The following is a 16317-nucleotide window of genomic DNA, read 5'->3' on the forward strand; positions in this document are numbered from 1 at the left end:
GTTTCCTTCCCGCTCCCTGCCCCTGGAGTTTCCCCTCAGGCTGGCAATAAGACCTTTTTGTCAGTCCCTATCTTTTTCAACAAATGCATAAATTGTTTCTAGCTGCCTGCTATCAAAGGAGGTGGATGTTAACATTGTAAAGTATCTTCTACAGGCAATAAGACACTAGTCAGAAAATAGCATGTTCTTAGTGGACTGAAACGGCAAAAATGAACAAAAGTCAAGTGTGCCAGGAGTAGGTTCCCAGGCCCTCACTCCCCTATAAAGTAATGAACAAATGTCCTTTTCTAAACTCATTGTCTCGGAAGCTATTCAAATCCGCCCAGTTTCCAATCTTTTTTTCAGCCCAAAGCTGTAGAAGTTGAACAGAAAGTACATTTTTATCTAGTATTTCTTCTTATTCTCCTGAAATTTCAAATTCCCACAAATGACAATGTCAAAAGATTGAATACTGTCAGCTGTCAACAACAGCAGCCTGCTGAGTTTTAAATAGAAAATACATTTTGTAGGAGAGGTGAAGGATGAAGTGGGGTGGTGCGCTTTATCTGCTAACAGCTGAAACGCAAATGTTAACACTTCACTACAGAAGATGGTAGCTCGGATTAGCACGGACTGAGGCAGGCAACAGACAGCCTGGATGAAGGTCAAGATTTTTCAAAATGCTCCAAGAGAGCTTTTCCTCTCCTCGAGAAGAAAAATGTGTCTAAACCCACAAAGCAACAGTTCTCAGTTGTGAGACTAGGGTTGAAAATCCATCTTATCTGCAGATTAAAACACATTAACTAGATACTGAATTGCTGTGACTGGTTGACCTTCCTCTAGTGCTAAAATGGAGAGGGAACTCAAGAGATATCCCAGCTACGTGGGAATGGAGAAGCTTGGAACAGTCCACGTACAAAACAGTCATGGTGAGAATCAGGCCTTGAACATTTTCCAAGCCACAGCTCAAGGAGCAACTCCAAGAGGCAAAACAGAAGCACAAGCAGCCGGGCTGAGGCAACCTGTGCTGAGCTGGGTACCGCTGGTAGGAGGAGGCCCGTCAGTGGGAAGGCCAACACTCAGCACAGAGGGGATGGCACCCCAAGAGAAGCCTGGAGCTCCCCAGCAACGTGCCCAAGGTTCAGACAGACAGATCCAATCATCAGGGCCTAATTTAAACCCCACTGAAATCAGTAAAAATTTGTACATGAACTTTTAATGAGATTGGGATAAGCCCGTGGGAAGGAGGATTAAAACCAGATTCAGAGCATTTGGCCTTTCATATCTGGCATTGCACACACTTCCCTCTCATAAAGAAAGAGCTTGTGGGAATCCCAGAATAAAACTAAGTACTGACCTCATGGGAGGGGGGAAAAAATAAGCCTTTGATTTCAGATCTGACACAGCACAAGTCAGAGAAGTTCCCTCATCTCATCACATTTTCCAGTGGGACAGTCACAGCAGACAGTTAATGGGTGGGTGTACGCAAGATCCCTGTGCTGGTTAAATTAACTACAGAAACCCCACCAGTCAGTTTAGTGAAGGACTGCACTGCTACTGATTTCTTGTGACAGTCCAAGGCCAGGGAGAGTGCTGCTGCAGGCAGGTTCAACATGGCTTTAAATTATTAATCTAAATCATTCTCTTCTAGTCTGCAAACCAGCAAAATAAAACAATCTTGGTTTGCTCTGAGAGATGTGGACAATTCTGTAGGGAAGACAGACATTTGTGTGGTAAGGTTTGTCCTTGATTCCCCATCATTTACATGTCTTGCAAAACAGACATGACTTGTACAACAGCCTGCATGATTCACACTGATGAACCTGCAAGCCGGGCATGATTTCTGATGCTTTAGTTTCTAGAATTCACTTAAACACCTCCCCCAGGCTACAGGCTTGTCTGTCAAAACATAAGGGTCCTCTCTACCTGTTCTCCACCTTTGCATCATGTGTCCTATTTCTGATACTTGTAGTGAAGGGCTGACAGATATCCCTGCAGAGAGATAGGAGGGAGGTACTTCCCGTAGCTTCATGGGAGCTGCTGAGTGTCATGAGCATTTCCTTCTCTTCCCCAGGGATTCTGCCCATGCCACCTTCATAGCTCCAGCCAGCTGAGATGCTATGAGCACATGCTGGGGAACCAAACCTGCCCCAATTACCTCTCTAACTTCAAAGAGAAGCTCAAAAGAAAGACTCATCCATGGTGTGACTCCTCTAGCCACAAAGGATTTTAGTCAAGGGATGAGTGCTTCCCACTGCCTAGGGCTTAAGCTGTTTCATGAATAAACAAAACACGTGGCCCAGCAACTCATTACTCAATAAAGAGGGTAACAGCTGGACAGCATGGCATCCCTTTAGGACTGACACCGCACTCACCATGAATGAAGTAGCCCTGCTCCTGCCAGATGAGAAAGGCATCTCCCACTGCCGAGAATATGAGTCCCGCTAGGATGCGGCTGGCGCTCCGGTGTGACACTAAGAAGTTAATTCCATGAGCCAGAAGGAAAACCCACAGGCAGAAGATGGGCAGACATTTGATGAGGGCGCTGAACCAGGAGGGGCTGGAAGTTGGCAGCCAGAGGACAAAATAGACACAAGTGGCTTTAAAGAAGGGCACCAGTTTGGGACCTTCACTCTTCACCTAAAGGAAACAAACATTAAAAAAAGAGAAATTAATAGGATCATCAGAAGCATCAGTGGAATAAACTGCATTACAGAACTGTCTCCTTCCTTCTGAAAGCTGCTCTTTAATGTACACTGTCAGCTAGCGGCAGTTGTACTCTGAGAAAGACAGGTTGAACTTGACCGTGATCCTCAGCCTAGACCTCTGTGACCCTCTCTGCTGAAAACACTTCTTGGCTGGTAGGATGGGTTTTGGGTGGTGAAGATGAAGGAAGTTTTAGATACCTTTTCTCTTTATTTGTTCTACTGAAAACATTTAGGCCATCAGTCAAACTCCTCTGGTGATCCTTGCCACCCATCTTATGTTTAGACTAACCCTTCATACACCTCCTTTCCTGTAGCTGTGAAAATACTGCACTCCCTAGGAATATCCGAGCAGCAAACAAGCCAATAAAAGTGCAAATCTTCCCTCACATTTTGGAGAATTCTCTTGCTTGGCCATTTGCAGATCACCCTGAGGATACCACCTCTCTTCTAACCCATTCTCTCTCTTGCCCTGTAGCCTCATACCTGGAGCTGAGTGTTGGCATCACCACATGACTTCAAAACCCATCCCATCAAACTCCCAGGTGAGGATGTCACTTCCTCAGGTGACTAATATCAGCATCAATCACGCTTTGCTTTGTTCTGGCATTACACTAATAATATACTGTCCATATTACAGGAAATGTTTTGACTCAGGGCTCTACTGTGTAAATCTAGACACAAAAATGCAGCTTGAGCACTAGGCTACTCATAACAAAGCCACAGCAGAGGCAGGGCGCAGAGCTACAGACTCCACAAGCAGGGTCTGCTCTTACCATACACTTGGCTGAGATCACTCTGGACAGTAACAAGGTACATCTTGAGTTCACCTGCCCTCCTGTGATACTTCTGCATTTGAATGCAGGTGGCAAAAACCCTGCATGAGAAACAATGCTATGATTTTATTTTCTCCTGAAGTACAGCTGAGGGCCAAATCAAGGAGCAAAGGAAGAGACTGTGATTGCCTCATATGCCTGCCTGGGCTATGTTCTGGGGTCTTTTTGGAGGCCTGTTTCCTCCTGCAGCTAAGGCAGTGCAACCTCCAGAGCTCTCCTGCAAGCAGGGGTTGACTCTCAATCTTCTCGTTTCTTTGGTCGAGCAAAATTTAGTTGCTTAGTATCACGATGACTTCTCACTACTCATGGCCAAAGCACACAGGGGCCTCATGCACTGGAGGAGTACATGAGGGAAAATTGAGAGGCATCAGATCTGGGTTCACACTGCAAAGTCCATCAAAATCTGAACATTCATGTGTGACACTCTGGGGTTGCTTACGTCATGCAAGAAGCCCGTGCTCTAAAAACCTGCAAAAGAAACATTGGTCTTTTTTTCCAAATCACTTGTCCCTGTTTCTGCTTCCTGCATCACAGGACATTGCCATGACACAAAACCAGTATCCATCTTCCTTTGATGCAATGTGTCTTGGTGCAGATACCAAGAATGGCTGAAGATTGCACAGCAAGTATCTCTGTGCTTACGGTGCTCAGTTAATAAAGGCTAAATTCATCAAAATTCAGGAGCTTTTACAGACACAAGGAGGGGTAGTCAGGTGAACCTGGAAGACAGAGGCAGAGGCAGTGGAGGGCATCTTCACAGGCAGTATCTAAAAAGGGAATGCAATCTCTGAAGCAGCAAGACCATAAATAAAGGGCATCCCAAGAAGACAGTGCTTTCAAAATTGTTCTCACATCTGATGGAAATTTCCCCAGCATATCAGCAGTTTCTTAGCAGTAAGGTATTTCATTATTCCTGTATACATTATTCATAGGCTACTGCCAACACAATTTTTAAACACTCCATTAAACAACCAGGCTACACAATTCACTCACAAAAGGACATCAGCAAGCCGTTAACTTTCTTGTATTACATGGGGAGCCCGTCATGAGTCCTCTACTTAGGCTGTCTAAATTAATCACCATTTACCAATTCTTGTCTACATTCCTTGGGAGAATTCTGGCAGCAAATAACAAATGAACTTGAAATAAAAGTCATAAAAGCCCACATAGTCTCACAGCACTGGCAGTGCCTGGGTACTATAAAGTATTGTAGGAAGAAAAGTGGAGCTAAGCTTCCACCTCCTTCAGACCCAGCACCTTGTCCTTCTGAAGTGACACATCAGGCTCAGACTATCCAAAGCCAGTGCCCATCTCCAGCTCTGCTTCCCCCACTTCTGACTCTTTTACTAAAAACGTAGTTGATCACATACATCCTCCCACAGTTGCAGGCAACAGATGACAGCACTTCTGGCACAGTTTCCTCCTCTCCCCCCACCAGTTCTGGAGCATCCCCACCATGCCACAAGGAACCCAAGATCTTCAGCACAGAAAAGTAACACTCCAGAGCTACAAAGTGTGAAAGAATTTGCAGCATCAACAGTGCTCCAGGTCCCTGTAATAGCATCAGCTAATGTAGGTAGTTTTGTATCTCTGAAGGCAAAAGTTCATGCTGAAAGATATAGTTCAAGTTCAGCCTTGTTTGCAACACATCACAGAGGCACCGTTAGAAGCATACAGAAGAGTATTTGGGTTAATAAACACAAGAAGTTTTATTTAATACCTCCTATTAAAAGAAAAACACCTGCTAGGCGCAGTTACCATTACAATCACAGCTTGCCCTCCCCTGTGTGCATGCATGATGAGACAGGTTTTAATTACACTTGTCGTTTTCCCCAGGAACCTTGCCTTACTGAATATATTTGTGCAGAAAGATTATGTTTGCTTGGTAAATTTAAAGTTACAATATCTTCCTCTTTGAATGTGAATTTTCCACACCCAGACAGCATTATTTTAAAATAATGGTTTGTATTATTTACGTCCTAATAACAATAATTAAGGAATTTTTCAGGCATAAGGAGTCAGATTCCAGTCTCAGTTACTCACCCGTAACACTGGAGTTTATGGTGTTATGGAGTCCTCATATAAGAATAACCTCATATATCTAGAAGGGCTATAGGCTTCTCATCATTAACGCTTCATTCCTTTACACTTTTTCTACAAGTGTATCTCAAATGAGTTATTTCCAGACGTGCCCTTGCCCATTACTGAATGCTGCAGCTCACTGGAAATACTTGGGAGAAGTCTCCCTAGAAAAACTGAGGTAACCAGAGTGTGAGGCTGGGGGACTGCCCTCTGTTTGCACCTGCGGCTGAGGCTTGGGAAGAGGGGATGGGACAACTTGCCACGTGGAGGACAAGTCAAGGCTGGTATTGGGAAACTATCTTGAGTGGAGACTGTGGCTTGAGGAAAGCCAAGCACGATCCATGACTGGACTTGCCTGTACCTCAGGGAAGGGAACATTATTTCTTGGCTGTATGGATGAATTGCATCAAACCACCCATCTCCTTTGCACCTCTGTCTCAGAGATGGAATGTGAGATGGGGCTGTGACGTGGTGTTGGAAAAGGAAGCACTTGATGCAGCTGAACAAGATCCTTTTTGCTCCTGTATGTGATTGTCATGGATTTAAGCTGGGTTTTGCCATTTTGTTACAAATTCTATAGCATTTTTTCTCCCTACTTCTTTTCTTCTTCCACTGCTAACTGACTCTGTGCTGAAATGCAGTACAGAAAACATCTTGAATACAATTACAAGACAGTATTTCCAAGTTTTGAATTTCTAAACTGAGCATAATTTAGGGCATTTTCTCAACTGCTATGACTGCTAAGTTACTTAGAGCCTTTAAAAAATAGTTTAAATTGCTGTAAAGCCACTACCACTGTATTTGTGGAATTACAGTGAAAATATAATTTATTAAATTACCTGTATCCAACCAAATCCAATTAAACCCTCCAAGACTTAGGCAGACTAGGAAGAAGTTGCATCCTGGCTCTCACCAAGAGATTTTGGACCAGATGATCTCCAGAGGTCCCTTCTAACCTCAACCATTCTGTGATTCTCTGATCTTCAAACAGAACATGGTATTGGCTCATACAGCTCTCTGGAGGCTGAGGGCTTGGATATCCTCCACCTCCCTGCTAGGGACTCCTAGCTTTACAGTATCTCTTCTTGTTTTGCCTGTTATCATTCTGCTCCAGTTTGAAATATTGCTCATTTCCTTGTTGCTGTTGTTCACAGTGACAGATGACACTATCACACAAGTATTCCAACCATGTTGTGATTTGGTACTGCTGTAAGACACGTTGAGAGGTTAAGATAGCCGATGAAGAAACAAGAAGTGGTAGACCTGAAGAAGTAACTCTGGGTAATAAGGACTAACAAAAACTTCCCAATGTGCAAAATACAAGATATAGCACACCAAGATGACCAAAAGCTTCATACAACAGCTCCTAAGATATATCCACAAATTAGTTAACGGTGACTTGACAGCAGGCCAGGGGTCCCTGCTGCATGATCTCTTCTCACGCCTCCCTGCTAGGCAGTGCTAAGAGATGCTCACGATTCACCTCTGCATAAACCAATATTCACTATGGGGTATGACCTGGGGAGTATCCATGCTGCTCCTCAGCAGCACAGACATCCTGTCCTGACTGCTGCAGGTGCATAACCGAGTCAAAAAATTTACAGCTAGTTCCTCTACCCCAGAATAAGCTGCATCCACAGAGGAATGGCTACATTTGTAAGACAGTGCCCTGATTTTCTTTGGCATTTTGGAGCCACTTGTCTGTATCTACATCACATCACAAGTGGAATGAAGAAAATCCAGCTGCCACAGGGAGGGAGACATCTTGCTCCTGAGGTACAGAACATCAGAAGCTTTTTGCTTTGAAATGCTAAAGTTGGATGAAGTTCACTGTTCCTAAGCCTCGTACTGGTCTCAGGAAGCAATGTGGAGTATCAAATAATGCTCCTCTCTCTGCAAGTCCCCTAAATCAGCCTGCACAGAAATGAGTATACAGCCTCTTCCAGACACCAGCTGTGTGCCAACCTGCTGTGGGGATATGGCTCGTGCCCACTGAGCTGTAGAATGCTGCTTTCCAGGAAAAGTGTTTTAAAAATAATACCCCAACTATTCCACTGAGCAACACTTGAGCACGACTGTACACACTAGCCAGAAAAAGCTGGGCCACTGTCCTGCACCATCCCTTCTGGTGGCCTTGGCTGGCCGAGTACCATTTTGTGTATCCACAGCTGAACTGTTTCTCCTGGCTTCTGGCATCCTGCATCATGGTTCTGCCCTACTGTGACAATAGCTCTTACCCCCAGTTATGCACCAGTAAATATTTATGTGGCTTTGTTGCCATGTATTACACTGCCATTGCAAGCCCATGGCTTGTGTTTTTCATTCCCCAAAATATGTAACTCTTTGCAAGGCACTGACAATCCTCTGTGCAGTCTGAGTCACAGAGGGAGAGCTGCTTCACACTGGGGATAGACCACAGTTAGGACAAAGTATATGTATGTGCAACAGGCTCTCATCTACAGCGCAACAGGGAACCAACACAATTGCCCATCAGCCTGAGCCTACAGAAAACCCACTCTGTGCTTAACCAAAATGAGTAGACTATAAGGAGAAGCCTGTGTGTGCACAGATCCTAGCCAGAAGCAGTCAATTTTCCCCTGAATTCAATGATACATCAGCTTTTGCTGAACCAAGGAGGAACCCACCAGTGCTGGGCAGTTCCTGGCCACAAACCCACAGGAGCTGGCTGCAAAGCCACCATCCTCCTGGGCTTGCTTGCACATTCACACCTTTGCTCAGACGGTCCAACATCAAGCCTCCTGAATGCATAAACACTGAAACTGATATACAGGAGGAAAATTTTAGGCAGGGGGGAAGATGTGTGCGTAATAGGGCAGATTCAGCTGTTCTGTACCCAGATTCACCATTTACATCTTCTTTATCCTGGGTGGACGCAGGGGCCATTGCAACAACCAGCCCTGGCATGGGCCTCACCTGGCCACAGAGCAAAGGCCTCGGTGGCCACTGCGGCCGCTCAGCTCTGCATCCCTCCTGGGCGGCCAGCGGAGGCGAGGGGGCAGAGCTGGATGGGGTGTAAAGGGGCCAGCCAGCTGGCACTTTTCACTCCAAAACACTGCTGAAATATCAGGTCTGGCTGGGACAGCCCTAACTAGTATGCTCTGGTGAGTGTAGGTGAGCACAAAGTGTTTCACCTCCAACTCTGCTCTCCTGCAGGAGCAAACATGCTCCTGGGGGAGAACCGACTGCCTTTTGTCAAGGAACACACTGGCTCCTAAATGCCCAAAGTTGTTCCCAAGTAAAAGTCTGAGAAAAAGTGCATGTTTACGGAGGGTGGTGAAGAGTTACTGAACCAGCCAATCAACCTGCCTGAAATACTGTGTTGCTGTAATGTATTTGTGCAATTAATAAGAGGGTTCATGTTTGTGTTGGAGGTGCCATGGGCCAGGCATCCAAGACAGATGGCTCCTGAGCAGGCTCCACCTGCTGCAGGAAACTCAGGGTGAGAGATAAACCCTCCTCCCCCTCAAGTGGAGACAAGATCATAGAGGATCCATCTAAAATGGAATTGTAAAACAGCTAATAAATCACCCAGCAGATGGTACATTATTTGCCTTTGGGAGAATGTGTGTGCCGATAATGAGTTTTGCCAGGCCTTGCAGTCCTTTATTCCAGCCAGTGGCACTGCCCAGCACAACTCAGGGCCTCCATTTCTCCAACAAGAGTAATGCAGTGAAACTCATCTTGTGCTTGGCTTTTGCAAGTGGTCAAAAATCACCAGAATAACAGGGCTCAGCCTGAATGCTTCCCACCTGCAAAAGGAACCATCCTCCATGCTCCCAGCTCAGCCACATGTGGCAGGAGCAGTGTCCAAGGCAGCTATTCCACCTCCAGGGTCTCTTCAACTCCTCCTGAAAAATAGGGCTGTCGGCTTCTCTCATCCCTTCCTCTACCCCAGCAGCCTGGGTACTCTCTTCCTCCCCCCAGTTAGGCCAAGTAAGCTCCCGCCACACTTCCCAGCTTTGCTTCACAACAGACTGACACAGAGTTGAGAGCTAGAAATACTTGACTTCTTTTTCTTAAGATCAAGCTATGGCTATTTGCCAGAGAAATACAATTAAAAATTTGGCACGGGCCCTCGCAGTCCTTGGGTGGTGAACTCAAATATATTGCTGCTCAAGTTCTTGGCAACAGAATAATCACCCTTTGGTAGAGGCACAGGGGAGCAGGCAGTGGGTGAGAATTAATCAAACTAGCTTCTAACAAGGGCCCCTGTGCAGGACTGGGCTTCTCCACACACAGCTGCACGCAGAAGTGAGAACCGCAACAAAAAATTTAATTTCCAAGCCAAAATCCTGCCTGGCTTACAGCTGCATCAATGTTCAACCTAATCTCCTTATTAACCATGGTGGGGATGAAAACCTATCAGCGCTGAGGTTAAAATCTTCCAGATGAGCATCTTCCCCCCCAGATGCAGAAAGAAGGGAGGAAATTCGGAGCGGCGGCTCCCCAGCAGCCGCCTGGCAGCAGGAGGCCGTTTGCCCGCAGCACCAGGCTCTCGCCGGGGAATCCACTGCCGCCGACCCCGCAGCGCGGCAGCACGCCGGGGCACGGCACGGCCACCCAGCTGAGAGCGCCGGGCAAGCGTCAAGAACGGGACGTTTTGTACCGAGCCAGCTGGGGAGCACGTGAGCAAGGCTCATCGTGCCACGGGAGTGCCAGCGATGCCAGATTGCAGACGCGGCTGTTGCAAAGTTCTCTCTCCCGATGTTTGCTCTCCGCGTGCGATTTCTCCACCACAGACCGCTGTCTGCCTCTAGCTGTAGACACTGCTCAGAAGTCTGTGCTACCGAATGCTTTATGTTAGCCATGCCATAATCTACCACCAAAACCCCCTGCCATCTGTTGTATGGGAGTAAACTCCTGAATGGGATTGTCTAGGATAGGTTTTATGACAAAACTGTACCAAACACACAATGTGTGAAGGATATTTAAATAAATGGCTTGAGAAGGCAAAAGAGATGATAGGCATTAGACAAGCTTTGTGGCCTTCTCCAGAGGACAGCAAAATACCTACAACCATGAATCCTTGGGCAGTGGTCAGGGAGACGAGCGGTAACAGAAGTGGCAGGCAGCCTTCACTTCTGCCCCTTCCCAAGTTAAGGCAGGAGCCAAACTGCCACTCACAGAAACAGCAAAGCCCGTGTTAGCAAAGCTGCAATACGAATACAACAGCAGTACTCCCTTGTCTTCAGTCATTTAATGAAGAAATTAAGAAACGCTGGCTGCGGAGAGTCACCCTGACCATGCTCACGGAGCTGCTCGTGAGGCCAGCCTGGCTCAGCAGCCATCGTGACCTGGGAGCTCTTGAGCATTGCAGCTCTCTATAGCCACAAGTTATAAAAATGCATCTGCAAACACCTGGGACAAAACAGTCTGGGGGAAAGCCACAAATAGGAAATTGGAGTCTCGTCTTCACCATATTCCTGCAGGATGCCCTAGAAATGTGAGGGAATGGTCCCACAACAGCCTAAAGTAGAGGCGGGTAACTTACGGAGCCAAGGAAATAATCCCCACCCCATCAGGGCCTGTGCCATCTGTTGCACCAGAAGCCCACTCCTGCTCCTTGCCTTTTTAACAACATTGCCCAAAGCTATCTTGAGACACTGGACCACAGTGTTCCCTCCATCTCCTGTACTAAATAGAAAAAGTTGGGTTAGCTTGGCTGATTGTGGTCAACAAGCTGTGCAACACCATGTCTGGGACCTGCCTCCACTGTGCAAGACCTACTGTTATCATCAGGGAGCCCTGATACCAGGCAAAGTGAGATACTGCTACAACAGCCAATACTTCAGAAAGTCACTCGGGTATCTGCCCTTGGCTTCCTAGGACCTCAGGGAAACCTTCAAGATGGCAAAGCCTTTCTTTATCAGATGTTAACTCAGAAAAATCAAATTACAGACCAACACATTTCATCCTGAACTGAAGATGCTGCTTGGTTATATGTTGTTTTGCTAGGGCTTGTTTTGTTCGGATTGGGTTTGCTTTTTTCCATTAGCAAGCATCATCTGTCTTGTCTACTGGACTGGCACAGGACCACAAGTAGGGCTATTTTAACAACCTTTTATTAACCTGTAATGGTAGTAATTGACTCCACACCTGTAGCAATCCTATAGCTGTCAGCAGTTTTGGAAATTGCCTTCTGAGTGCCATCAGCAATGTACCATTGTCAATGACCAACAACGTTAAATCAGTCAAGAATTCAAATGTCTCTGCAGGGCTGAAGGAGCTGTCACAAACAAACGCTTTCAGGCTAGTCCACTGGCTCTCAGAAATTAAAGCAAAAAAATAGCATTTGCCTGCCAGCATCTTATTTCAGAGCAAAGATTGCTTTTCCCTCCTGGGATTCCAGATCTTCCTTTTTGTGTAGCAGAAAGCAAACCTCTCCGAGTATTTCCTTTGCTGTAACACTCACAAAAGAACCCCTTGCAGATGTTTAAAAACCTGTACCACAATGGATCTGTCTTTTCACTTTGCTTGTCAGAGCTGCAGTGCCACTACCTCGGTGAGCGAGGTCAAGTGGGGCTGTGTCCCCTCATGCTGCCCAGGACCTCAGGGGATGATGTGAAGCCACGGGGAGCTTCAGGAGCCAGCCAGCACCCTGGGATGCACAGTCAGTGGCTGTTCTAGGCAATTCCTCTCAGCATGGGAAGGGGCAGTTATTCAGCCTGTCACACTAAAATTCAGATAAAAAATTTATACTGCTTATGGAAAAGTCTCTGCAACTTATCCTGGGGATGGTTTCCAGGCTACGAGCACATGTTCTCAGGAGACTTGTCATTATTTATATCACACTCTCCTGTGAAAGAGAATGCAGATCTCAGTTACCCAGGGAAAAAGTAGCTTTAGGTTTCATGCATTATCTTGGAGGGGCTGGGGAAGTCCGGCAGGCTGCAGGTCACAAGGCCATTGCTGAAAGCAGCACCCCCTTGCAAGGCCCATTGCTGCAGACAAGTGCCACCCACTGACATCTGCCCCACAAGCTGTCTGACGAGGCTGGGGCTTCTCCCTAGTCTCTCTGAGATGGGTGCAGACCCAAAATAAAATGCCTCAGGGACAACTGTCAGTTCTTTCCTTGTTAGCACCAAGGGCAGGCGGAGCCTCTAGGTAATAGCAGTGAGGGGTCTGCACACAGAGCGTTTTGTTCCCAGGGCTGAAATCCAACTTTTGTCTTCACTGTCCCGTTTCCAGCTTTATTTGCTCCCCACAACCCACTGTAACATTGACGTACTTGTTGGAGGCCACCGGCCACCCCCTTGCTTGGCTACAGCACAGGACATGCATGGAAGAATGAGTGCTCAGGGGAAATGGGTGCTTGGCAGAGCTCTACCCTGCCACATGCTGCTTTGCTGGTAGGGATTGGTATTGGGGAGGAGAGGGAGGCCCTTCCATCCAAAAGCAGCTTCTTCAGCCGAGAAGACCTCATTTTACCTACAGTCTATGGCGAATAATGCAGGTCTGAATGAAGAGTGTTGCAGGCACTGGTGCTGTCACAGCCCTTTGTGGTAACAGTTTAAGAGCCATTAGTGTAGCAGAGAAGGCAGGTGGCACATGACAGCCTGTACCAGCCCTACCAGCCATTCTCAAAAACGTGCCAAGGGTGAAACTGCCTCCAGCACCCAAAAGGCAGTTTTGCAGCTCACCTTTCTGGCTCCCACAACGGATAGATGCACATCTGGTGGGTGAAACTTCTGCAAAAGCAACGGAAAGACAGAACTGTGAGAGAAGGGGAAGGCGGCTGCCAGTGGCTGGGAAAGCTGGCAGCTCTACTCAAGAGACTTGTGCTGTACGAATCCTCGCAAGGGGCTGCAATAAGATCAGCAAAACCTGGCAAAAGCAAGCAGGGCTGTGCTGGGAAACCCAGGAGGGACAGCTCAGCTTGCCTGGTGCCTCATGGAAAGCTGAATGAAAAGCTCTACCTTTGTATAATGTCCTGCAAGCTGAAAGCTTGCAAAACACCAATGTTAAAGAAAATTAGAAGGGAAAATAGCAATGTACCCCCATAAAGATGTGTATTTAGAGAGATGCCACTCTGGTACCTTATAAAAAAAGAGGCAGCTTTCCTCATGTTTTCATGGGACCAATATGCTGTAAGAGTCAGGAGGATGTAAGGTCAAAATATGATTGGGGAGTCACAGATTTTTATTTCCAGTATCTATTCTTGTGCCAAAATGTTGTGACCTATGCAAGCCAGTACCAGACACAAATCGCATGAAGATAAATTGGACTGTCCCAGCCAATCTCAACAGACGTGGAGCAGGAAGGTGCAAACTCTAACCTGCACAAACACTAACCCACACACTCCCAGGACTCATACTAATATATCAAGGACTTCACTTGCAAAACCCCTGCTGTAATCAGGCTGCATATACAAGCACAGACCATGCTCACAAATTAGCATGCAGCTGGTTACCAGTGGTATGCCCTTTATATTGAGGGTGCAACAGGACATTAGCATGTTGATGCATGCACAGATGTGTGGTACATTAGCCAAGTGGAAACTTCACAAACATCAATTAAGTGATAAACACGTCATCACGCTCCTTTTATATAAGGGTTGAAGGGAAAAGCCATGCAACTTGCTTAGTTTCTCTTGCAATGGAGCGCAAGTCAGGACTGCTATCCAAGCACCCTGGCTGGCTCTGATTTATGCTATAACAAAACCAAAAGACACAAGCAAACAGGGGTACAGCAGCCGAGCTACAGTCTCAGCCAGCACAAGCCCAGTTCTGCTGAAGCTATGTGAGACAAAATGACTCACGTAAGGCAGAGGATCTGCCCAATGTGTCTAGTATGTGCTGAAAAACATGCAGCTGGCTCAACATCAATCTTGCCCTCAATCTCAAGCAACAATTCAATCAGAGGCTAGTTGCAACTAGCAGAAATGCATTAATTTTGATAAATATTCTGAAATTTAATGCCTGATGCCAACTAGCACCATATCTGTCTCCAAAGCTGGTGTCTGGTGAGGGGCAAGAAATAAAAGTTCACCACCCAAACTTAACAAAGGTCCCAATGACAATTCAGTAACATGGCTTGTCTCATCCCCTCTGAGTCTTGGAAAGTACATGTTTCAGCAAGGTGAATCAAAACAGCCACATTAACAGGCAGATTTGCAACACAGGAGTTGGCCTACAACATTAAATTAACGCAAGAAGTTGCACTTAGCCAGAAAGAAACTGCGCCCTGTGCAATTCTGGGTCAGAGGCTGCGGTGAGAGGCGCCAGGCTCTCTGAGGTTATCTGAAACCCTTCCCACCCCAGGACGCTTGAGATCTCCCAGGAAAGCTCTTGCCCAGCCCATCCACCGCCTTTGAGCTCTGGTGGCATGTAATCTCCTAGACACAGTTTTCTGCTCCATGTCACCTGGATACTTGTTCACATTCAGCATTACATGGTGGGATGCTCTAGACTGACACATTTGTCATACAGAAACCTGTCATTAGCATAAATGCTATTTAGATTATGGCAATATAAGAAATGGATGCAAGAAGGGCACAAGCAGGCTAGAAGCAGCAATAACCCTCACCTTCGTTTTGGGCATCCTGCAGTAAGCAAAACCTCCATCTCAATGACAAATCTATTGGGCACTGTGTGACATGAAAGGCAGTAGAAAAATTAAGTGCTAATATAGCAGCCACTTAGACCTCTGGGAGGGAAGGGAGTTATATAACTAATAATCTTTTCACTGTTCAAGAGTTTCCACATGCTAGCAGAATATGGGTTCCAGATGCCATCTTTTCCTAGGAGTCTAATTTCACTGGAGTTATTATTTCCTCAGTATTACGCAGCTACCCACAGAGAAAGATAACTTTGGTTCTTCTGTCGCACTCAGTGTATTTTGGATATAGATACTTGAACAGGAAAAAATGGAAGAAATGTATCTCCGTCCATTCAGAGGACTTATGTTTAAGTACAGGCTTTTGAATTGGACCCATATTCTTAATGCACAAAGCACACTTTGAACAACAGACGTGTGTGACTTGAGTGATAAACTTGAATTAATGAAGCCTTTAATCTACAGCACTGCCTGCAGCAGTGATTGGCACTAACTGCTTAATGCAACCACACTGGGGCTGGGAAGAGTGGGTGAGAAGCCCTCACTCTGTAGCCTCCCCTTTCAGTTACCCATATCTAAGCCCACCCTCTCATAGCAACAGCTACAGCAAAGAATATCAATGTCATAGCACAAATGTGCAAGTTCAGTCTGAAAAAATAAATCATGGCATGTAACACTAAGCCTGGGCTCTAGCAGGCATAAATCAGCACGTCTTTTTGCTCAGTAGGCCCAAAGGTTTTAGGCTTCTCCCAAAAGGTGTGACTGACATAAAAGTTACTAAGATCCCGCTATGCTTACCTAAGGTGATGAATCCCTCCTGTGCTTCACTGAGTTCAGATGTTCAGAAATCTTTTCTGTAATTCATTTAAATTGGCTTGGTTTTTATACAAATGTCTTATTTCCATAATTGTCTATGTGGTATATAAATGTGCATGTTTACAAGCCTCCCGCATAATAAAATCACAATTTATGATGCATTTAAGTAATGGGCAAAATTACAATGAAAGCAAAAATGTTGCATATGAACAAAGAGAACAAGTGAAATTAACCTCTTTGCCGTAAGAGCTACTTCTGACTACTTCTGGTTGCTAACACTTCATTCATTAATGCAGAAATAATACATCCTCTGTTTAAGAAGC

The 16317-nt window shown here is 46.0% G+C and overlaps 1 protein-coding gene across 1 annotated transcript in view; it reads right to left on the reverse strand.

The window, feature by feature from the left end:
• Positions 1-16317, reverse strand: part of TMEM86A (transmembrane protein 86A) — a 29520-nt gene that overhangs the window by 8747 nt on the left and 4456 nt on the right. The window contains exon 2 of the mRNA XM_032984914.2: positions 2355-2619. Coding sequence (XP_032840805.1) covers positions 2355-2619 — 265 coding nt within the window. The remainder of the gene's footprint in view (positions 1-2354; positions 2620-16317) is intronic.

Source organism: Tyto alba, unplaced genomic scaffold, assembly GCF_018691265.1.
Source record: "Tyto alba isolate M040663 unplaced genomic scaffold, T.alba_DEE_v4.0 Super-Scaffold_8, whole genome shotgun sequence".
Lineage (NCBI taxonomy): Eukaryota > Metazoa > Chordata > Aves > Strigiformes > Tytonidae > Tyto > Tyto alba.